Source organism: Atheta coriaria, unplaced genomic scaffold, assembly GCF_025399875.1.
Source record: "Atheta coriaria isolate IRGN ID8LTWV9N9 unplaced genomic scaffold, Caltech_Dcor_3.1 hic_scaffold_6_pilon, whole genome shotgun sequence".
NCBI lineage: Eukaryota > Metazoa > Arthropoda > Insecta > Coleoptera > Staphylinidae > Dalotia > Dalotia coriaria.
This window is the reverse complement of record NW_027045448.1, coordinates 14,125,140-14,149,626: the sequence shown is the minus strand read 5'-3', so window position 1 is coordinate 14,149,626 and position 24,487 is coordinate 14,125,140. Positions and strand designations below refer to the sequence as shown.

The following is a 24,487-nucleotide window of genomic DNA, read 5'->3' as shown; positions in this document are numbered from 1 at the left end:
TTAGTATTGGGTGACCAAAATACGCAAAGATATTAACATGGAAAGCCAAATAATTAAACAAAAGACAATAAATCGCATGTGGTTAAGCGGGGACGTTCCCCGAAAGATCATAATGGGAATATGGGTTAACGCGTTACGCACAATCACAATGATGCTAATCAATAAATATACAAAGCGTGCGGCACGTGTTTTCACTAATGAAAATTTATCTAATTTATATTCACAATACATCACAATGTGAAATAACAAAAAGATTAAATTTTATTATGGGTTGTATATGTTTAGATGATGTTTGTGTTGCCTATGTTGAATAATTTATACTCAGGAGAACATAATTAACAATTTCGAGTGCATTCGAGTGTTTAATATTGTCCTGCAAATCCTGTTTGTATTCAGGCGCGCAAGTTTGCATGCAGAAATCGATTTTGTACGCGAATTATTAACTATTAAGTTTGCATACTCCAATACTCAACGCATACATGATTTACTATAGGCAACCTTAAACATACATCAAAACATCTTATTTTTACCTGTATAACAGGTTGCATACGTTAAACTGTTCTTTCAACACGCGTCACACTGCGTCACACACTGCAATACTCATAAAACATATGATTTACTATAGGCAACCCAAAACACACATTAAAACCTCTATATTCAAGTTGCATATAAAAACCTATTGTTTCAGCATGCCGTCAGATGGAGTTCGGCGTCCAAGGCATCTTCGGTCCATCAGATCCTGTCCTCGGTGCACATATACAGAGTATATGCGAAGCTCTGGACGTTCCACACCTCGAAGCCCGCATAGATTTCGAACCTGTGAGTAAAGAACTCTCAATCAATCTGCACCCGAGTCAGGAGCACATGAATCGCGCCTTCAAAGACCTCATGACATTCCTCAACTGGACCAAAGTCGCCATTATCTACGAAGAAGACTACGGTAAGCATTTCTAAAACACAAAAAAACCCATAAATGTGAATGATGAATGATTAAATGGGGTGTGGTTTGATTGTTTTGTGATTGTTGACTTGAACGTGTGTCCAATGTGTCTGAGTGTGGAGACTTGAGCCAAGTGAAATAATGACGCCGCCATCTTTTCGTTTAGTTCCGCTCGTAGGGGGAAAAGGTTAGCAACCGGACGAGTTTGCGTATTTAATATTCGTTTTACAAATACACTCTTTACAGCACACGCTCTTTTCTCTTCTCTTTTGTGTTCTAAAACTCTTCAAACACACTTTAAAAGAAATAATACTAGCAGAAAAAAAAACTCTTCGCTCTTCTGCGCTGTTCTCCTTTGCTTGTGTTCTGACTTTTTCAACTTTTTACATCTTCAACAACACAGTTTTAACACCGTCACAATGTTCTACTGTTACCGATGTTTAGAACACGTGTAGTTAAAAGTTTTAATGGGTTGTTATTATACAGGGTGTTTGATTTTCATACAAAAAAAAACACTTTGTATAAAAATTAACCTCAAAAAATTACATTTGCATGCAAAACTATTAAATATTTGTATATTTGGTTGCCTGTATTAAAGAATGGAATTAAAAATTTAATTATACAGGGTGTTTAATTTAGAAACATATTTTTGTGAATTTTAACCTAAAAAATTTACTTTTTCATGCATAAATATAATTTTGTGTATATTTGGTTGCCTATATTAAAAAAATTAAGTTATAAAACTTAATAGATTGTTATTATACAGAGTGTTTAATTAAAAAAAACATTTTTTAAATAAAATATAACCTAAAATATTTCAATTTGCATGCATAAATATTCAATATTGTATATTTGGTTGCCTATATCAAAGTATCCCCCCCCCAAAAACAAAAGAAAACATTATTTATTCTGCTAATTGAAAAGTAGGTAATTTAATTAACTTGAAAGTTATATTCGTGTGGAATTATTTACCTGTCCACTGTTTACTGTTTGACGCTGCACACCGGTGTAGTGTTTAACTTTATCGCTCAACATGTGCCGTATTGTTATTCAATGTGTGTTGGTGTATGTGTTTGGTGTTGTTACCGGCTCCCTCAGCACGTTTGCCAATTAGCGCTTTAAATTAACGAACGTTGCAACAATTGATAACCAATTTAAACGGGATAGCTCTGTGTCTGCCCGCAGCGGCGTTAATGTTTTCAACACACTACACAGCACAACACACACGGTTACACACACATTAATATTGTACGTTAACGTGTAACACGTTCCACACACACATAGACATTATTTATGCTGTGTTGTAACTTGATCTAGTTTAGTATTACAAATCGTGAAATATTTGTAACTAACTTTAACCCGCAGCTTCGCTCGCGAATATCTAAAATAATGAAGTTGCTTCGTACGCGTCTGTAGTCACAGAGTAACAATGAAGTAGAATGGCGGGAAGTTTAAAATGGCTGAAAGTATAGTCTATGGAGTATAGTGTACAGTCTCCATAGATGTAGTCAATTGGATTTGATGTTGACGTGGCTGTGGTAATACAGTGTGATAATACAGTATGATGGTACTATAGTACTTAGGTTTGAGCTTCATTGCTGGAATGCTAGATGGCGTTAAAGTAGTCAAATATGTAGATGCAAGAGAGGGTATATTGGCTAAACAATTTCTTTTATTTTATTTAAAAATAATTTTTATTAAATAAAAGTAGCCTATAACCATTCAGGGACCACTAAGAATATATTGTACAAATTTTCATGATGATCCGGTTAAAGTAGTTTTGCGTGGTCTTAACAAACATCAGGACTTTCGCATTTATAATAGTAGGGATTATTGTTGAATCTTTTATATATTTGGCCATAAATTTTTGCTTTTGAGATGTATGAAAAATTCATGAAAAACAATTTTTAATGAAAAATATGAACATGACAATTCAATGATGTTATTTGATATTTACATACGCGCTGTTGACATAAAAAGATATCAGTTACGTATTGTTTTGCGTCGTTTTGTGTTTTATTGCGGTAATAAACATCCATGACAGTTTCTAGCTGCGCAAACGGGCAATAACTAGCACAACACGTATCCGGTAAACAGTGTACTAACAACCAAAAGTGAAAATGCAATATACAACATAATATAAAACATAATATCAAATAAAATATAAAATGTACAATATTACGCTTTAATTTTGTGATTATTAAAATGGCTCCCAGTTTAAAAGAGTATAAAATGTTTTCATAATGTATTCATAAAATATTTTTTTATGTTTTATGTTTTAATATTAGTATTAAAGTTGGTTGTGTAATTTTTTGGGTTGTGAACACACTGTATGGACATGTGTCTATAATTTAATGGATCGTTTTCTATAAAATCATATTATGTTATACGAGCCGCACGGTTGAACACGTCTGGCGCTCGGAATTTCTGCAAACAAGTTTTATGCGTCATCCCAACAAATTGATACTGTGTACATCAGGATATCAGGACTGTAGGTATTAGGTTTTATTGAGGTGTATATTTTTTGATGCGTCATAATTCATAAGTGGCGAAATAAAATATAGGAAAATAAAAATATAAACAAATATAATGTTTATTAAATTTTAGTTTGGTTAGGTTATGTTTTATTATAGGAAACCAATATTTCATTATGTATTAAAAGTGGAAAATACCGGTATTGATACCGGTATATCGGTATTTTGTTTTTATTTTAATATAATTTTTTAAATAGAATATTATTTGCGATATATACCGGTATACCGGTATTAGGCGTGTGAAATACCGGTATTAATACCGGTATATTGGTATTTTGTTTTTATTTTTATTTTTTTAAATATAATATCACTTGCGTTATATACCGGTATACCGGTATTCGGAGTGTGAAATACCGGTATTAATACCGATATACCGGTATTTTTATTTTATGTATTAAAATTTTTTAATTTTTCAAAATATACCGATATATTGTTAGTAGTGTAAAATACCGGTATACCGGTTTTATTTTTCCAATACCAATATTTTTATTTAAAAAATACCGGTATTAAACACAAAATTCACATCCTTATTTATGATGTAATATATGATATGGGATAGGCAAACCATGTTTCAATATCCACTTAATTCCATTTTTCTTCTTAGGCAACCCAATATTCAAATTACAAATATTTGCATAAATATAATACAACCGTTCGTTATTAATTCCGTCTTAAATTATTTGTGACATTATCATTTTTATTGAAATTTGAATTTTATCCAAAGTCACAGTTTAACTTAACTTGGAAGCTTTCAAAGCTCGTGCGTTAAGATTTTAGCATTTTATTACATTTTAGTACAAATATGCACATTCCTACGGTCGCATATTTTCCATAGGAAGAGACAAACTTAAATCGCAAACTATTGCATCAATATTAATATTAATATGTTGCGCATGTTCTGCATGCAACAAAAAGAAAGCAAATATTGAAATATTGCAAAATTTCTGCATGTTTTACGTTTTATTATGAAATATATAGCATGTTTGGTGAATGCGCATGATTTAATCTCAATGTTTTGGTAATAATATTGTAATTTTTATGATATTAATTTAATGTTGTTTTTTTATTGGAAAAAATTAGGTTTATTCAAATTGCAAGAATTGGTGAAGGCGCCTGCCGCCGCCCGGACGGAGATGTACATACGTCAAGCCAGCCCCAGCACGTATCGACAGGTGTTGCGCGAGGTGCGCCAGAAAGAGATTTATAAACTCATCGTCGACACAAATCCCAAGAATATTAATCAATTCTTTCGTGCTGTAAGTATTAAAACTAAAAATTTTCAAAATATCAAAATATCTCATAAACTAATAAACATATTAAAACAAATTAAAAACCGTCATTTAGATAATTTAATTATCTTTCATGTGAATTTTAAATTTTTAAAATCGAGCAATAAACAACAAAGATATAAACAAAAATAAAAAAAAAAGTAAAAATATTACAACATAGGCAACCTAATACACATAATACACGTAATGTAAAAGGTTAGTGTTTAAATTAGTTCCCATTTAAAACAGACGTTGTCATCATGATTAAATCAACAATTACCAATAATTATTAACAAACAAATGAACAACTGATGGCCGAATAAAATTAGCAAATGTAATCAAATCAAGTCTACTAATTATAGTCACTGCGTAATAAACACAACAAATTGCAATTAATACGATACGATACACTTATACAAATAACATTACCACCTCAACATAGGCAACCAATATAACAAAAATTTTATATTTCAGATTCTACAACTTCAAATGAACGATTATCGTTATCACTACATGTTCACAACATTCGTAAGTAGACAATAAAAAAGAATTAGTAATTTTTTTCTTCACATTGCGTAAAATATTCTCTGAAATTGCAAAAATCCACTTTGATATTTTATTTATGTCACAAGGATCTCGAGACGTTTGATCTCGAAGACTTCAAATACAACTCGGTCAACATCACCGCCTTTCGCATCGTCGACGTCGAAAGCCCCAAAGTCAAAGACGCTCTGGACGTCATGGAGAAGTTCCAGCCGATCGGCCATCAGATACTCAATCGCAGCGGCATCATTCAGGTATATAATTACAAAACAACTTATCAACACTAATTTCAACATTAATGATAATAATTAATATTTATACAAACAGGCGGAACCAGCATTGATGTTCGACTCGGTTTATGTCTTCGCCAAAGGCCTCTCGGCGATGGAATCCGGGCATTCAATCAAACCTGTCAATTTATCGTGTGACCTTGAACGACCGTGGGATGACGGCCTCTCACTGTATAATTATCTTGACGCTGTGGTGAGTACATGAGTAGATGGAAAACTTTTCGCGGTAATTTTACATTATCCGTACATCCGGTTTAGGTAAAGGTAGCACTTAGGCAACCAACATTACATACATGTGTATGTCACTCGTACGTGTATTGTGTGTTGTCTACCTTATCTCAAAGTTGAAACTTTAAAGTTTTCCGTGGGTGGCGCAGCGTCTAGACACCTTTTTATTCAACTAAAAACTTGGATGAACAAGAGCGCCCACATTCGGTTCCGTTTTCTTATCAATCAACTAAAACTATGGCCGCGGGAGTGAATCAAAGTTATTCTACCATGGAAACTTTGCACAAAGAGAAGAAAATAGGAAAAATCTTTAAATGTTTTCCGTTTTAAGTTATTTTAACGTTTTAACTTGTCAGACGTGTTTTTAACCTCAAAACTTTTAGTGTTTTTATTAAATTTTTGGTTTGTGGTGATTGCTATGGAAGTAAATTATAATTATAATTAATTACCATTGAACTATGTTGGCCTAATAGTGATATATTCTGAATAAATTCGTAATGCGAGCTACCACGCAATTAATTAGTCGTGCGTGTGCATTACCGCCGTGCTCGCCGTAATTGGAAATTAATTAAATTAATTTAAGTCAACGATAGAGAGTATCGGCGATAGAGGCGTGCTGTGCGTTGATATAAATCAATTCAAAGTCAGCGCGCGACTCGTGGCTCATGACGGGAAAGTTTAATGTGATGCGAGGAGTTTGTTCGTAAAGTACACTAGGACGACAGGTACAATGTTAAATTAGGAAAATATTATTCCAACATAATATGGGATTGCAAAGTTTTGTGAAATTTAATTTTTTTAGGTTTAGAGGTTTGTGTTGTATGTGTAAGTTTGGTTGCGAGGAGAAAACAAGAGTAAATTATGAGGTTTTAAAAAAAAAATTAAAAAAAGGTATGTTACACTCGGTATAACTCATGAACCAAACGGCCGATTTTTTTGATTTTTGAATTTTTGGGTTTGTTTTCGTCCTGAATTAAAGAATAAGTCATAAAATTTTAAGAAATCTTATCAAATTTTAAGATAAACACTAAAAATAAAATTATGGTATTACTAAATAATATTTTTTGAAATGTTTCAATTAAAAATTAATTTTTAAGTCAATATTTATTGATGACTAGCTTTACCCCGCGGCTTCGCTCGCGCATATCTAAAATAATGAAGTTGCTTCCGTACGCGTCTGTAGTCACAGAAGAAGTAACAATGAAGTAGAATGGCGGGAAGTTTTAAATGGCTGAAAGTATAGTCTATGGAAGTATAGTGTACAGTCTCCATAATGTAGTCAATTGGATTTGATGTTGACGTAGCTGTCGGTAATACAGTGTGATAATACAGTGTGATGGTACTATAGTATTTAGGTTTGAGCTTCATTGCTGGAATGCTAGATGGCGTTAAAGTAGTCAAATAGCCAGATGCAGAGGTATTATTGGCTAAACAATTTCTTTATTTTATTTCAAAAATAATTTTTTTATTAAATAAAAAGTAGCCAATAACCAGTCGGGGACCACTAAGAATATGTGTACAAATTTTCATGATGATCGGTTAAGTAGTTTTTGCGTGCAAGTGTAACAAACATCAGGACTTTCGCATTTATAATATTAGTAGGGATAATTTATGATTTGATAAATTTCTCCTTAAAAATATTTTCCAGTCTTTTTATATCAAAAGACAAATTTTCATTGGTTGATTGAGTTTTCCCCCATCTTCCATGTCCGATTTTCCCATCCAAAAAAGTGTTTGCTTAATTTACTCCCTAGTCCTTTATCCTTGCGCTTCGTCCCTTCATCCCTTTATCCACTAGTATTTACTTATTCCCAAAAATCCTCTCAAGATCTAAAGACCAAAAAACACGCGCCGCGTGCACTCTTGCACTTCTTGCGCGTTTCCTGCGTTGATTACAGATGTCGCCCGTCCGCCATTACTGCAAATCTAATCACGGAGGTGTTTGTTTATCTATTCCAGACGGGCCTGCACGGCCTCACCGGAAACCTGGAGTTCAACGAAGGCAAGCGCTCCAATTTCAAGCTGGACCTGCTTAAGCTGAAGAAGGAGGAGGTGCGCAAAGTGGGACAATGGACGCCTTCCGGTGGGATCAATATCACTGATCCCAATGCATTCTACGAGTCAAACGCGCCGAATATTACACTGGTTGTAATGACACGTGAGGTAAGAATTTAAAAATTATATTCTTTCTGTTAAATTTTGTGTAAAAACCGATATTTCGGTATTTTTTGAGTCAAAATACCGGTAATACCGGTTTTTTATAAAATAATTCTATTAATTAATTAAAAATATTGATTATGGCAAAATATTAGAATATGTATGAAAAAATACCGGTATACCGGTTTTAATACCGGTATTAGGAAGTAAAAATACCGGTATACCGGTATTTAAAATTTTAAAAAATTGATGAAAAACACATAATATTTCAGTTTTTTGTTAATTTAAACCAATTTTAATGTAAAATTGTTTTAAAACCGGTATACCGGTATTAGGACGTAAAAATACCGGTATACCGGTTTTTAAAATTTAAAAAAATGAAAAAAGTCAAAAATTTTTTTATTTCATTTAAACCAATTTTAAGGTAAAATTATTTTAATACCGGTATACCGGTATTTTCCAACTGATATCCCACACCCCTAGTGTAAACATTACGTCTGTTCGGCTTAGGTCCACAGCCTGAAAACATGGCGAACGATAAATCAAAACGTCAGCCACGGGGCGCAAATTGAGCGATTGTCCGGGGTTACGGAAAGAAACCCGAGCTTGAGCGAAAAAACAAGAACAAAAACTAGGAAAAAAACACACTCGAGAAAGAGTTGACCGTAGCCAATTGCACATCACCCTTCCAAGTCCATGTCTAAGTCTAAGTTACTCCTAATATAAAGTATAGTCGGCTATAGTAAGGTCGATATTGAAGCGATGAGCGCCTGGTGTGAGGGTGGAGAAAATGATGTGCAAAGGAAGCGACGAGCACGGGAAAAAATTGTTAACTTAACAAAGAAGTAATTTGGCCCATCGTTCATGCGCCCTTCGCGTTCCTGGTGTGTATTTCAGGCACGCGGGCTGTCGACTGAATTATTTCGGACGATTTTTCCAGCGCAGGCTTCTTTTTCTTGCGAGGGGAGCGAAAAAATTAGTTAAACGAATAAAATAATAAATCAATCAGTAAATCCGATTAGACGCCCACGACGCAGGGCGGAGCACTTTTCGACAAGATAACTGATAATTATCAGTCAAGAAAAAATATCTACAGGGTGTTAAAATGTCAAAAATTGAAGAGAAACAAGAAAAATTATTTTTTGCTCAAAAATATGAAAATTGGTTAAAATTGTTTTTAAAAATTCATTTTTAGTCAAAGTTTTTCTTATTTTTTTAATTTTTGTTATTAAAAACACATTTTTGTAAATACCGGTATTACCGGTATACCGGTATTTTGTATAAAAAAATACACAAATAACCGGTATACCGAAATACCGCATACCAAAATTTGTGATTTTTCTAATTAAAACCACATGTGATAAATACCGGTATTACCGGAAGACTCCTAATACCGGTATTAATTTTTATCGTTTTGTAAAGAAAAAATACCGGTATTTCACACTTCTATTATGAGATTATTCTTTCTTTACCTAAAAATAACCGAAACGTGCAATTTTATGCTGTTTCAAGATTTGAATAATGATACCTATGGAGTGGAGGCGGAAGTGCTCGCAGCGATGAAAATCAAACAGAAGAAGAAGAAAAAAATGGCGCGCCCGGTGCTATTAATTCATTTTTGCGCTCGCGCCAGCTGACAAATGGAATAATTTCGCGTGTTATTTATGCATTCTCGAACGTACACACACAATGTTATAATCTTCTCGGTGCCTATTAGACTCGGAAGCGGAAATTGTTTCGTTGTGCATTTCGTGCGTGAAATTTATTCAACGACATTATCGAATATTCGACGTTCTGTGCGGAGTGTGGAGTGTGAGTGTGTGTGAGTGTGAGTGTGGTTAGGTTGCATCTTGCATGCAAATTTGGTTGCATACAATAAATGTGTAATGGGTATTAACCTGTTGGAAGTTGCATCGTTTATCATGCTTACGGGTGATAAATATTGCATAAAACTGCAAACAAGTATTGAATAAACAGTATTAATGGGTTTTCAATTATAGAAAATTTGAAAAAAAATTTTTAATGAAAATTTGTTTTTAAAGGAAATTTTGGTCAATTTTAATGTTTGGTGGAAAATTAAGATAAAATTAAAATATTTTAACAAATGACAAAATAACTGTATTTCGGTATACCGGTATATTTGGTAATTTTTAATCAAAATACCGGTATACCGGTATTTTGGAAATTAAAATTGACTTTGAATTATAAATACAGGTATAAATATCGGTATACCGGTATTTTTCGTCCAATACCGGCATTTTTTTGTCCAAAACCGGTATTTTTTGTCCAATACCGGTATTTTTAAATCTGAAAGCAGCAAAAAAACGCACGTTTCAGTTATTTTTGTAGGTAAAGAAAGAATAATCTCATAATGATTCTTTTTTCGCGAAAAAATCTTAAAATCCCCTCTAAGAAAATAAAAAGAAAATTTGACGCGTATTGTTAATAAGATTTATTAGTTAATTCGCACGGGCAGAGATAATTTGCGCCGAAAATAGACCTTGGGGGCGGCTGACAAAGCGACAGCTTTCATATTGCAAGCGGCGATTTGTCACCCCGTTCATCCCTTAACGCAATGAATGCATTAATGAAAAATAGTCGCTTTCGAAGCGAAGGAAGCCGCCGCGGAAGGAAATTCGAATGATTTATGTCACATTTTTCTCAATAAATTTTTAATTTAAAATAACAACTTCAAGTTTCGTCGGGGTTGTTTGACCCAGATGCGGAGGTTTTAATTTTATGCCGGGTGGTGTAGTTGACACAATACTAAAATTGTAGATTATTTTATGAAAAGCTTCGCTAACTACATCTACGACCCTAAAACATTACATTGCAAGGGATGCGCTGTCCACTCCGATGATTTATCATCGCAACTTTAACCGAACCAGACCGGGCGGCCATGTTGAATGGGAAGTTTTCGAGTGCGGAAAAATCTTAACAGTTGAATATACAAATACAAATTGGATTATACAAAGTGTTTATAACACGTTAAAATGTAAATTTTAATTAAAAATGTTTTATAATTAGAAATTAATTTACTAATGGACAGTTTTTTAGGTTATTTATGTTTTTTGTCAAGTTTTATGTTTTGGAGTCGTGGATAGTTATTTATGAGGTCGGATAAAAGTTAAAAATACGCAGCAGAAGAGTTTTCTCATTTAATTTTGTGCGCATACAGTGCTTTTGTTTCTATTTTGTTTGGCAGAGATAAAAGCAAGGAAATCTTTAAGTTTTTGGGTGACTTGACGAAGCAAAAATAAAAAAAACAAAAAAGTTTTTAGTGGGGTTGAGAAATATCGGTAATATTATCGGTATACCGGTATTTTCTCTTAAATTTTGTTATTTTTTTCAATAAAATAAACAATTATTCTATAAATACCGGTATTACCGGTAAAAAATACCGGTATACCGAAAAACCGGTATTGAACTCAAAATTAAAATCTTTAATTCTTCCTATCCGTGTAAAATACCGGTATTAATACCGGTATACCGGTATTTTTTCGTTCAAAAACCGGTATTTTTTCATACAACAAAAATTAAATTTAAAAATACCGGTATTACCAATATTTTGATTTTATAAAAATACCGGTATACCGAAATACCGGTATTGAACTCAGAATTCACGTTTTTAATTCTTCCTACAGGAGTAAAATACCGGTATTAATACCGGAAGTATTTTTTGTTTCAAATACCGGTATTTTTTCAGACAACAAAAATTAAATTTAAAACTACCGGTATAACCGATATTTTCATTTAAAAAAAATACCGGCATACCGAAATACCGAAAAACGTGTTTTCTCTAAAATTTGTTTTTTCTTTGATTAAATCATATCTCAATGATTTTCTGTGAATAAAAATTATGTTCACTTGTTATAATTCCAGGAACGTCCATACGTAATGGTAAAAGAAGAAAAGAACCTGACCGGAAACGCGCGCTATGAAGGCTTCTGCATCGACCTGCTGAAATGGATCGCCAACCAAGTGGGCTTTCAATATTCAATCAGGCTGGTGCCGGATCACATGTACGGCGTCTTCGATCCGGAAACAAAACAGTGGAACGGCATCGTCCGCGAGCTAATGGAAAAAGTACACGCCGATTCATCCATCATCATCTGCTTTATTACTTTCCTCCCTTTTCCCTCTCCTCCCACCATCACCTTCTATTAATTTCATCCACGACATTTCAATTACATTAGACTCACTAACATAACATAACCTACTAACACATAACCTCAATTTCAGAGGGCTGACTTGGCTGTTGCATCGATGACCATCAACTACGCACGGGAAAGTGTCATAGACTTCACAAAACCCTTCATGAATCTAGGAATTGGTATCTTATTCAAGGTAAAATAAAAATTTTAATTTTTTTGGTTTTTTGTAATTTTGAGGTTAAACATGGCGGATATGTCAAATAATAAAACTAGGTACCAACAAGTCAACCAACGAGGCTCTTCAGCTTCATGAATCCTTTAGCAGTGGAGATCTGGTTGTACGTGCTAGCTGCCTACATGTTAGTCTCATTCACCTTGTTCGTAATGGCGCGCTTTTCGCCCTACGAATGGAACAACCCCCACCCCTGCCACCAGGAGTCCGACATCGTCGAGAATCAATTTTCTGTATCCAACAGCTTCTGGTTCATCACCGGCACTTTCCTCCGGCAGGGTTCCGGTCTCAATCCAAAGGTTCGCATAACCTCTAAAAATCCAACATGGCGTATAAACACAAATGCTGACGTCATCACAAAATTTTTTTCTCTAAAATCATTTTGTGATTAAAATGATTTATTTCAGTTATTTGGTCTTTTGTTGTTGTGCGTTGTTTTCAGCTGGTTTTCATGTCCGCTGTTGAGGTTATGTTGTCCAGTGTTAGTGTGCGCGTTATTGATGCTCATTGATAACACGATGAACGCGTTCATCCATCGCTCGCGCGGATTACAGCTAATGCCGACGCTAATACTGCGAAAAAGTGCGGCGTGCGAATGAAAAGAAATGAGGGGTTGTAGCTCACGCCGGATTTAGGCAACCCAAAACACACACACATAACATGAAAACGTTCGTGACTATTTTTCCACTTGTACATGTTCCAAATGTGCAAAAAATCATATTTATTAGTTCAATTTCAATTTTCATTTTCATCCTCACAGCTCGTAAATAATTCGTTTAAGCGCCGTGTAGGGGGCGCTACTATCACACAGCAAGTTAAAAGTTTATTAGCGCAATGCCTGTGTGCGGCAATCGTAAATTCTAAATTCACACACAACATGCACAGAGATAGTCCAATGACTGTATCCCGAGTGGGGTTTGCTGATCGCGATTGCACTGGATAATTACATTTCGACCTCTCTGTAAGGGTCGCTCATAAATGAATCGCATGCATTGTGGGTAATCTACACTCAAACATGCACTATACGTTTATACATTCATCTTAACTTAAAAACTATGTAAAATAGTTTTTAAAATAGGTTAGAATCACTTTAGTTACAAAATAATCCGCTAGATGGCGCTAGATAAGTATTTACCGTATTTTTAAAGGATTTGAGCGTGCGTAATCATCAACGTTTTGGTGTGGCACAAATGAATATTTCGCTTGTCGTAATTCTCCCCTCGTTGCCCAGCGGCGGCGGCGGCGGCGGCGGCGGCGGCGGCGAATCTCTAAATAAATTAAGCCCCACCCGAACAACAACGAGTCCGAAGTCATCGCCTGGATCAGCGGACTTTAGCCGATGGCCGTAATCTACATTCGAGCATTTCGACCATTTCGTAACCCGCTTTTACCCCCACCTCCTGAATACTACTTGCACAAGAGGACTACAGCATCGTAAAACTAGACAAACTTATTTAACTTATTTACGAAACTGTCATGGCGGCCATTACGTCCCATTAGATAATGTCACAATTTCCCAAACATTTAATACATAATTAAATCGCATTACAAAACGGACAAATGATAAATAAAACAGAGAATAAAATAAAATGCGAATTAAATCGTTCAACGATTGAGATTGTGATTAAATCGATCAGAAAGTGCATGAAAAGAAATAAAAAAGAGAAAAAAATCGGATTAAACGGATTAAACCAAGCGCGTAATCGAAGTGAGAAAGAATGGACCACCTATGCCGTGATAATAGCATCAGGGGGGCGGTGGTTGGCGGCAGCGGCGGCGGCAGCGCGTCGCTCGCATCAGAAACACTTTAAAACTTGGATGCAAGTTTTAATTAAAAGCATTCTTTTATTTATTTTTCTGTCGTACAAAAAATGCGTCACCAACATGCAACAGTGCATTGTTTCAAGTTTTTTTCCGGTAGATGGCAGTACTTGATATTTGTTTACACATTTTTCATTAAAATATTTCATGTAACACATGTAAAAAGTAAGAAAAATGTGACAAACGATGTTTTATTTATTTTTTTGTCACTAAAATGCTTAAAAAACATAAAAACAACATTTTTTGTTTTCCACCGCTAGATGTCGCTACTTGACACATGTTTACAATTTTTTTAATTAAAATATTTCTTGTTACGCATGTAGAAACTTAAATAACAGGAAAAAAGCTTTTTTGTCGCTTTTTGTTACATCAACAGAAAAACGATTTTTTGCCGCCAGATGTCGCTACTTGCTACTTGTTTACCCATTTTACCGTTTCCGGCAGATTATTCCGTAATCTTTGACGTGTGTGCATGTTAAATGAGTGAATCTGACTCAAAATGTTTCTTGCTCCACGTGTACAATGAAACAAAGGCTCGAAAAAAATGATTACGCATGTAAATCGTCGCGGAACGTCAAGCGTAAACAATTTAACATCGGTAATAAGCTCGGATGAGTTTTTAATCGCATTACGCCGAACGCGAACACCGTAACCAGCGAGCAGGAAGCTGGAAACACGCGCGCGTCACGTGGTATTAGCGCGTCTCCTCCGCCATTGTCTCTGCCGCCATGCTTAAGAGTGTTAAACATGGCGAATAAATGAAACAGGCGCAAATCTCCTTTGTGCCGCACAGATTTACAATTATAACATACGTGTGAAGCATACAGAGTGTTTTTAATTTTTTTTTTTTTTTTAATTTAATGTTTGGTTAGGAACCGAGGAGAGTTCCAAGTCGGTTATTCTCATTTCTGAATCCACTGGCGGTGGAAATATGGCTGTACATGGTCGGCGCATATTTGCTCGTCTCGCTAACCATCTGGATCGTCGCGCGTTTCTCCCCGCACGAATGGCACGAGCCGGAGTTATGCGACGAGTGTTTAATTAAAAGAATTTCGGCCGCCGACGACGACTTCGACTATGAGTATGATGATGATATTGGTGATAAGCATGACGATCAACATTCCGGATCGTCAGGTAACGCTAGCGGCCATCTTGTGGATAAGATGCGAATTAATATGAATTCCACACATAACCTAACACCTATGACTTGTAATTAAGGCATTGGGAGTGAAATCGAATGTCATCATCATCATTGTCAGCATGCTGAAGAAAGTGATGAAGAAGTGGTTGTGGCTGCTGGGACATGTCTGTTACATTCCAATGGGGATGGGCATCATGCGCCTGCAACGCTGGAAATGTTAGAGAATGACTTTACGATCGCCAACAGTTTCTGGTTCGCCATCGGCACACTAATGCAGCAGGGCTCGGATTTGAATCCGAAGGTAGCGGATGTCGTCCGCATTACAACCCCGCTCTCTCGGCTTGATATCGACATGCGACAATTGTGCTTAGTGCTCTCGGGTAGCGTGCCAGCAAACTCGACGAATTTAGCGCTGGCTAGAGGCTTGGTGCAGACGGATGCACCCGGGGTAAAGTTGCAAATGTCAGGTTCCACGGAAATGTCGAGTTTGTCCAAGTGGGGTTGGAACACAGCGGGGTTGCTGGTGATTTAGTTTTGCTCGATTTGTTTTGGGAATGTCTGAGGACATTAGGAAACGTTTTTGTTTAAAAAAGTGATATTTTAACTTAAAAAAAAAAACGGTATTTCGGTATTTCGGTATTTTTGGTTTATAATATTGATACTTTTTAATTTGATATAATTTGCGATTTTGGGTTAAAAAATACCGGTATTAATACCGGTATACCGGTATTTTTTCATTCCAATACCGGTTTTTTGGTATATTAAAAATTTATTTTATAAATACTGGCATTACCGATATAACGATATTTTGATTTAAAAAATACCGGTATTCGAACCGGTTAATACCGGTATACCGGCATTTTTCATCCAATACCGGTTTTTTGGTACGTTAAAAATTAATTTTATAAATACTAGTATTATCGATAAATCGATATTTTGATTTAAAAAATACCGGTTTCAGAATACCGGTATACCGGTATTTTTATTATCCAATACCGGTTTTTTGGTCCAATAAAAATTAATTTTATAACTACTAGCATTACAGATTTAACGATATTTTGATTTAAAAAATACCGGTATTCATACCGGTTAATACCGGTATACCGGTATTTTTATTCTCAAATACCGGTTTTTTTTTCAAAACAATAAAATTATTTTTTTTTAAATTCTGTATTACTGAATACCGATATTCTAAAAATAGCGAAATACCGGTATTAAACTTCTAATACACTTTTTTATAAAACCTGACATTTTTACATCTGTTTTTTTATATTCCACGCTATTCACTCACAGATTACGAGTACGAGTAAACTACCAAAGCCAGTGCTTTCTGTAATCTTTAGAAAAAGTAATCGCCTCTTTTGTTTTGTATTTGCCTTCAACGCTTCGTCGCTATGCCCAACTATGAAAAACCAGCTCAATGCCAATGTCATTCTGAATATAAATTGCACACTTAAGCGATAAAACTAGCATCCATATTTAAAATCGCAATCATGCGGTGTTTGTGTTTGTGTTTATACGCCAGAAGTACATTTCCACCTAGAATACGCAAAAACAAACAAAAAAAACTGAAAATTTTTAAGGTTATACCATTGTAAATGTTTTGCATTACTATTAACAACATAGGCAACATCAACACGCATCGTCGGCGGCATCTGGTGGTTCTTCACTCTGATCATTATCTCATCATACACAGCGAATCTCGCTGCGTTTCTGACAGTTGAACGCATGATTACGCCGATAGAGAGCGCGCAGGACTTTGCTGAACAAACGGACATCTCGTATGGTACACTGGAAGGTGGCAGCACTATGACGTTCTTTCGGGTATAATAATATTATCCACCGATAGATGGCGTTAGTTTTTTTAAAACATTTTTTTTTAATTTTACAAATAGGATTCAAAAATAGGCATCTATCAAAAAATGTGGAGATTCATGGAGAGTAAACAACCGCCAGTGTTTGTACCATCATACGAAGAAGGCGTCCAACGTGTCCTTGAAGGAAATTACGCGTTTTTAATGGAGTCCACCATGTTGGATTACGCAGTGCAACGTGATTGTAACCTCACACAAATCGGCGGTTTGTTAGATTCGAAAGGTTATGGCATAGCTACACCTAAAGGCAGTCCATGGAGGGATAAAATCTCACTCGCCATCTTGGAACTTCAAGAAAAAGGCGTAATTCAAATATTATATGATAAATGGTGGAAAAATACCGGTGACGTGTGTAATCGCGATGATAAAAGTAAAGAATCAAAGGCTAATGCGCTAGGAGTTGAAAATATAGGTTAGTTTTTTTTATTTCACGTAAAATTGAGGTTATTAATGTTTGTTTTGTTTTTTTCACCACTAGGTGGCGTGTTTGTAGTATTATTATGTGGATTAGCACTGGCAATACTCGTCGCCATCTTGGAATTCTGCTGGAATAGCAAAAAGAATGCACAGACAGATCGTCAGTCCCTGTGTTCCGAAATGGCGGAAGAACTACGCTTTGCCGTTAGATGTCACGGCTCACGTCAAAGACCTGCATTACGTCGCTCGTGCACCAGATGCAGTCCAGCAACCACGTACGTCCCAGCCGCTCTAGACCTGCCACATCTAAATGGGGTAAGTTTAACTCATAAGTATATTTGGTTGCCTATGTTAAACATTATACATAATAAACACAGGAAGGTGTAATTTTACCAATGATGGACCTAAAGAAATCCCCGATAATAAACTACGACGTCGACACCTAGCGTAAACTGTACGCAATCGCCGATGGCTGCGCCGGGGGCGGCGGGTTAACATTCGCCGGCTGTTCGACGAGTTCGATCCGCGACTGTTGCGGTGGGCCGTCGAATGCGCGTCAGAAAGCCGCCACGCTTAGCCATGTCTACCGCCCGACAGCGTACTATCCACCGCCGAATGTGCCACCCACCGGGGGTGGCGGCAATAATAGTAACCCAAGCGATGTGGTGAAATACGCCACACTCGGCCGGCATCTGGCGTGCGACGTCGTCCAGAGCAGCGCGCCGCAAAACACAGCCGATTGCCATAACCATCAGCGACAAGAGAAGATCTTGTGGAAGTTCGATTGTGATATTGGTAGTCCGAACAATCCGGACCTGGTGACGAGGACACTACCGGACGCGATCGTCAGTAGGACCACCACTTTGTGATATTTAGATTTTAACACGAACGCATTGACAGCGTGAGCGCATGAATTTGGACTTTGAAAAACAAAAAAAAACGGAAAAGAAAAATTAAATTAAATTAATCCGGACTGATGTTTGTATAAAGTACATATAAAAATATTAAATAATTAATTAACGCGTAAGAAAAATTGAAAGAATGAAAATTATTAGGTAAATGGACGTTTTAAACATGAAAAACATGAAAAACATGAAAAATTGGTTGTATTGTAAAAGAAAATGTTTAAAATTACGTTTTTTCGCGTTTTTGGATTTTTATCGAATCGAATTATTGAAATAATATTTATTTTACGGTGGGTTTGCTGCCCGCCACCGTCCGATTGCGTTTGTTAAAACAAATATCACAATAAAACAAAAAATACAAAGTTTGGGCTCAAAATACAACAATACTCTGTTTTTATATTTGTTTGTGAGCTCAGGCTATTATTTTATCGCTATTATCGACAATCGTAACTCAATACTTTATTAATGGCGTTGGAATTTATTTCGTGTTACATTATTTGTATTATTAGTGTTATTATTAAATTATTAGCATTGTTTGTGGTTTAATTCCAGTAATATTAAAATTATAAAATGTATAATATCAATTTGATTAGGGATATGTTTGGTTTTATTGACAAAATGTCAAATTTATTATTATTATTATTATTATTATTATATTTGTAATATATAACATATGAGGGCGTATTTAAATTGCGCATATTATTGTCTTTATTATTAATCATTGAATTGATTTGTTCAAATATTATTCAGTGTTATTTCATTATGAATGAAAATGTTGTAAAATAAACGAATGAATCTAATATATATCCGTGTTTCAGTGTTTTAAGTGAAAGGTATTTTCATAACGCTCCGTTAGGTGGCGTTTAATCGGATATACGAGAGTCAAGTGGAGTAGACGACCGCGCGCTCTTGCGATGTACCAGCGTACCACAATACTTCGCTTGTATCCGTGACTATAACTAAAAATAGTAAAAGTGCTTATAACTCAAGAACGGCTGGACAGATTTCAATCATCTTTAATTCATTGGATTCGTCTACATTTCCCGCAGTAAATCAACTATCAAAACATCAAAAATACCCAACAGAAAACAAGGTAAACATAAAAAACCATTTTTCAAGGTTATGTTAAGTCTGTGTCTACTCCCTTGACGTTATCTTCCATCTTTTCCCTCTTAAATAACTATAAATTAACTTGTGTGCATTAATGAAATCAACCGACGTGGCGTGTCTATTCGTCGAAATTAGATTTCCGCGCGCTCCCAATTCCCCAATTCTCAGCACGGCACGCTTAATACGAAAATACGCAGATACGATGGAGCGCATCCCTTACGTTTACGCGCGCACGTCGATGTGAGAACTGATGGCGGGGGCGGCGGAAAGTTTGCCGCGCTCGCCGCATCAACGGCAGCGCGAGAAATGTGGCTTTTCAGATTAGTAACGAATTAGCGTGTGTTCACTTACTCCGCGCCGGGGGCGGCATCGGTTGTGGCGGTGCCAACCGTGGATACGCTCCCAACTTCCATCGGTTGCGGTAACATACACTCTACGCGCACAATTTACGAAAATTTATATCGTGTAAGTTAAAAGTTGAAAATATAGGTTACGTATTAGTAAATTAGTATGAAAAGTGAAGTATAGATGGCGTTAGTAATACTTCAATTTAAAAGTTAATTTTTGGACATTTTTTGATGAAATTTTTAATAGAAAATTAAGAAATTAAATTAAATTCATTAAAAAATAGTTTTTTGTTATTTTTGAATAATTTTTAGGTTAAATTTAATAAATAACAATTATTTTGGTGTATATTAAGTTGCCTACCATGGCACAAATTCAATTAAACTGATTTTTTTCATTTTTTGCTGTTTTTAAATGTTTTTAAGGTTAAATTTTGATAAATAACAAGTTTTATTATGTGTATTAAGTTGCCTACCTTATGAAACCTTAAAAATGACAAACGGTGCGCATCATAGAAAACATTTGAATACGCAATCCCCATTCCTCAAAAAGCCGAAGCATTCGCGAAGCCAACAGTAAGTCGGTTTGTTCATTCGAGCGGCTGGGAAATTTGTCTAGATCAGAGTCAACATGGGGATTTACTACTTACTCGCTCGCTCCGCCATCGCCGAGTTTTCCACTTTTCCATTTCGGTCTTCGGTCCCAAAACCCGCGACTTGCGGAAAGTATTAAACTTCGCTTCGAGTCAAGTCGATTCACATCGCGACTTACACTCCATCCAGCCGCGCTTATATTGCGTGCTGCGCTTCGTCTCAGCCCGAATTGTAAAATATTAAAATTAGTTTTTGATGATATACAGCAAACGGTGGCCTAATGCGATGTATAGATATGGAAAGTCGGCTCTTCACTCGAGAGTAAAGTGGAGGAGTCTCTTCTCTTCGTCAACTTTTACAAGTTTAATATAATACTTGAGTCTTTTTACGCACAGATTTTTAGATTTTTCGGATGAATGCAGCCAGATTGATATCAAGATATTGTATCAGCGTGCGCTAATATTAATTTACATTCACTTTATTCAAATTTGCGAAATTTCAATCTAAAATTCACGTTTTTATAATTTTAATATGAAAACTTTGTAGGCAACCAATTATACAGCTTATATTATATCATGCATAATTGGTTGCCTATATAATTAATACATATTTTAAGACTTTTTTCTTCTTCATCATGATGTATAAAATATCTACCAGTAAACAAAAGTCGTAAAAACAGAATATTTACACATAAAAACAGAGTTTTTTGATAAAAAACAAAAAATGCTGTATAAAAAGTGATAAAAACAGCGTGGGACAAATACGCGCACCGAATTAAAATAGAATTTTGTTTATTGCAAGTTTATTGCAAATTGTCTTGTTGCTTTCGTCGTATTGTGGCCACAAAACACGCCAAAATGGCTCGTAAAAACATTTGTGACCAACTGCGAACACTTGCAAACTCAAATCAACACAAAACATTTAGAATAAAATCAAATAAGAGTAAAATAATAAAATAACCTACAATATTATGTTTTTTTTTTTGTATATTTGGTTGCCTACATTGATTGTGACTCTTTGTGTGTAACATCTGCGCGTCAGAATGCAGAATGTAAAAAAAAACCGAAAGCAATTGTGAATTTATTACTCAATAACGTGCGGCTGAAAATGCACACGCTTCCGCTTCCGGTTCGAGTAAAGCCGTGGCGGGACGCAGCCGAAGAGAGATTTTATAGTTTTCGTGGTTTTCGCACGTTTGCGTTTGCGTACGCCGAAGCTATACGAACGGAAAACCGCTGGAGCTTTTAGATTCTGCACGATTTGCTTAAAATCTCGACGCTTTCACCGTACCCACAACCTGCAAAGCTCAAGCAATTTTCCAACCGAACTTGCCTTACACAAAAAAAAACACAAAAAGTCACAAAAAAAACTTTTAACGTAAAACTTTAAAAACTTATAAATTTCAAGGTTATGTTTATATGAATAGTTGTGATGTTATCCGCTAGATGGATGCATGAATATATTTTTTTCATTTTTTTGAATGTCACGAACAGATCCCGTTTTATTCTGAAGGTTCAAAGTCTAAAACTCACACAAAAAGAAAAAATATATAAAATATACGCCGGTGCATTTGCATAAGCCATTTGTTTTCTTTGAAAGTTTACCAGTATGCATTTTGAATACGAAATCACCTATTCATACAATGACCTGAGTCCTACTAGTAATACTTGCATACAAGATGGCGGATATAATGTTTTATTACTTAAAAAAGCGTAAAATTCTGAGTGTTCATCCAAACGCTCAAAATATTTCACTGTTTTTACATTTACGTCCTAATCAACAATAATAATAATGAAATTTCAAATTTGCTCAAATATAATTGTGTGATATTTCATCATAAATGCAAATATTGCAAAATAAACGAACAAATTTAATATTTATTCGTGGTTTCAGTGTTTTAAGTGATAGGTATTTGTGTAATGCTCCGTCAGGTGGCGTTCAATTGGATATACGCGAGTCTAGTTGAGTAAACGACCGCGCGCTCTTGCGACGTACCAACGTACCACAACATTTTGCATGTATTGAAAGTAAAAGTGCTTATAACTCAAGAACGCCTGAACAGATTTTTATCATCTTTAATATTTTAGATTTGTCAACATTCCAAATAATAGATTAACTATTAAAACATCAAAAATATCCAGGAGAAAGTAAGATACACATAAAAATACTATTTTTAGGTTAAATTACGTTAACGCAACCTCTAAAATTCAATATGTTCATCCAATCCTTCGAAATATTTCACTGTTTTCACTTTGAGCTCCATCGTTGCATCCTCATCAACAACAATCAAACCTTTCGGGTGTAATTGTAGTGCTGATGCAGTCCACATATGACTAACACCTTCTTCGACTGTTTTATACAACGCATACGCTTTCTTCGCTCCTGTTATTAACAACATAACCTCTTTGGCGTCCATAATTGTCCCTACACCTACTGTAAGTGCACTTTTGGGTACATCTTCAATATTATCAAAAAACCTTGAATTAGCTTGGATTGTATTATGTGCTAGTTTTTTCTCTCTTGTTCTTGACGTTAAAGAACTTCCTGCTTCGTTGAATGCCATATGACCATGCTCACCAATTCCACCAATGAATAATTCCACTCCGCCATATTCTTTGATTTTCTCCTCGTATTTTTCACATTCTTTATTTAAATCTTTTGATAGTCCATTGAGGATATTCACGTTTTCCGGATTGATGTCGATGTGTTTGAAAAAGTTCGTCCACATAAAATGGTGGTAACTCTGCGCGTGTAATTTTGGAAGGTTGACGTATTCATCCATGTTGAAGGTCACAACGTGTTTGAATGAAAGAAGACCTTCTTGATGGAATTTTATCAATTGTTGGTACATTCCCAGAGGGGTGCTGCCTGTTGGTAATCCTAGGACAAATGGGTTGTCTGTGGTTGGGTGAAAATCGTTGATTCGCTTCATTACGTATGAGGCTGCCCAGTGGGAGACATCTTGGAATGTTTTTAGTATTACTAAATGCATTTTTTGTATAGTTTTGTAGGATAACTGAAAATTTAGAAATTTTTATTTGATTTTTATGTAATTTTTATTTAATGACAGATCGAAAAAGTGAGGTTAACTTACATTGACGTATGACGTTTGACGTTTGATGGGCAGTATAACAATGAAGTGAGAATTGAATATTGTTGGTTTTTATATTATGGTAGTATATCAGTGAGTAATGTTGTGTTATCATTAACTTAAGCTAATAACTTAAGTAAATCACGTACGAGTATATTAGTTGTTAGAGTTCAGAAGGCAGTTTGTCTAATATGGTTATGTGTTTTAATATGGTTATAGATACTAGAATCAAAGTTTACTGATGAGTAAAGTATGGTTAATGTGTTTGTTCTTAAATGACACGTAAATTAAGATACGGAATATTCGTATTATTTAAATATTTACTAATTTCATATAAATACTTCTATTGCAAATGTTTATAAAGTGTGCAATGATTTGTTAATTAAATTTTTGTTCGTTTTTATTAAACTCGCATTTTATGGAAATTACTTCCAGAAGTGTGAAATACCGGTATTAAAACCGGTATACCGGTATTTTTTGTAACAAACACCGGTATTTTTCAAAAAAATATTGCTTGTAATATATACCGGTATACCGATATCCCAATTGCAATATCGATAAACAAATGAGTTAAAAACAAATGTTGTAATTGTGAAAACTTCCCAAATCTGCGACACAGCAGTCACTTTAATCTTTAAAGAGCAACAAAAAGATTCAACTTGGGTAGTTTCAGAAATAATGTTTTCTATTATGCTAAACATTCATCAAATCCGAAAATATCAAATAAATACTTCGACACTGGCAATTAACATTGTAAGATTGACTCATTTAACAATTTAAGAATGAATCTGCAATTAATCAATTATTTTTGCACGTCTTTATTTAGCATACTTTCAAAATTGAA

The 24,487-nt window shown here is 35.1% G+C and overlaps 2 protein-coding genes across 3 annotated transcripts in view; one reads left to right on the top strand and one right to left on the bottom strand.

Annotated features, from left to right (window-relative positions):
* Positions 1 to 19,179, top strand: part of LOC135794068 (glutamate receptor ionotropic, kainate 2) — an 81,086-nt gene extending 61,907 nt beyond the window's left edge. Inside the window, exons 4-17 of one of the 2 annotated variants that reach the window (XM_065305211.1) lie at positions 689 to 940; positions 1,107 to 1,127; positions 4,555 to 4,730; positions 5,217 to 5,270; positions 5,375 to 5,539; positions 5,613 to 5,768; positions 7,763 to 7,966; positions 11,843 to 12,046; positions 12,203 to 12,307; positions 12,388 to 12,645; positions 16,935 to 17,132; positions 17,204 to 17,594; positions 17,661 to 17,914; positions 17,977 to 19,179. In XM_065305211.1, the coding sequence (XP_065161283.1) occupies positions 689 to 940; positions 1,107 to 1,127; positions 4,555 to 4,730; positions 5,217 to 5,270; positions 5,375 to 5,539; positions 5,613 to 5,768; positions 7,763 to 7,966; positions 11,843 to 12,046; positions 12,203 to 12,307; positions 12,388 to 12,645; positions 16,935 to 17,132; positions 17,204 to 17,594; positions 17,661 to 17,914; positions 17,977 to 18,045 (2,507 nt within the window). In that variant the 3' untranslated portion in view covers positions 18,046 to 19,179. The remainder of the gene's footprint in view (positions 1 to 688; positions 941 to 1,106; positions 1,128 to 4,554; positions 4,731 to 5,216; positions 5,271 to 5,374; positions 5,540 to 5,612; positions 5,769 to 7,762; positions 7,967 to 11,842; positions 12,047 to 12,202; positions 12,308 to 12,387; positions 12,646 to 16,934; positions 17,133 to 17,203; positions 17,595 to 17,660; positions 17,915 to 17,976) is intronic. The other variant, XM_065305212.1, reaches the window with a different exon arrangement.
* Positions 19,180 to 22,611: 3,432 nt separating this feature from the next.
* On the bottom strand, positions 22,612 to 23,637 carry LOC135794289 (glucosamine-6-phosphate isomerase-like). The gene has a single exon (XM_065305504.1). It carries the CDS (start codon positions 23,542 to 23,544, stop codon positions 22,753 to 22,755), a length of 792 nt encoding a protein of 263 aa, XP_065161576.1. The 5' UTR covers positions 23,545 to 23,637; the 3' UTR covers positions 22,612 to 22,752.
* Positions 23,638 to 24,487: the final 850 nt, after the last annotated feature.

Excerpts from the sequence above, each read along its gene's own strand:
- LOC135794289 (XM_065305504.1), bottom strand. The coding sequence starts at position 23,544 with ATGCATTTAGTAATACTAAAAACATTCCAAGATGTCTCCCACTGGGCA.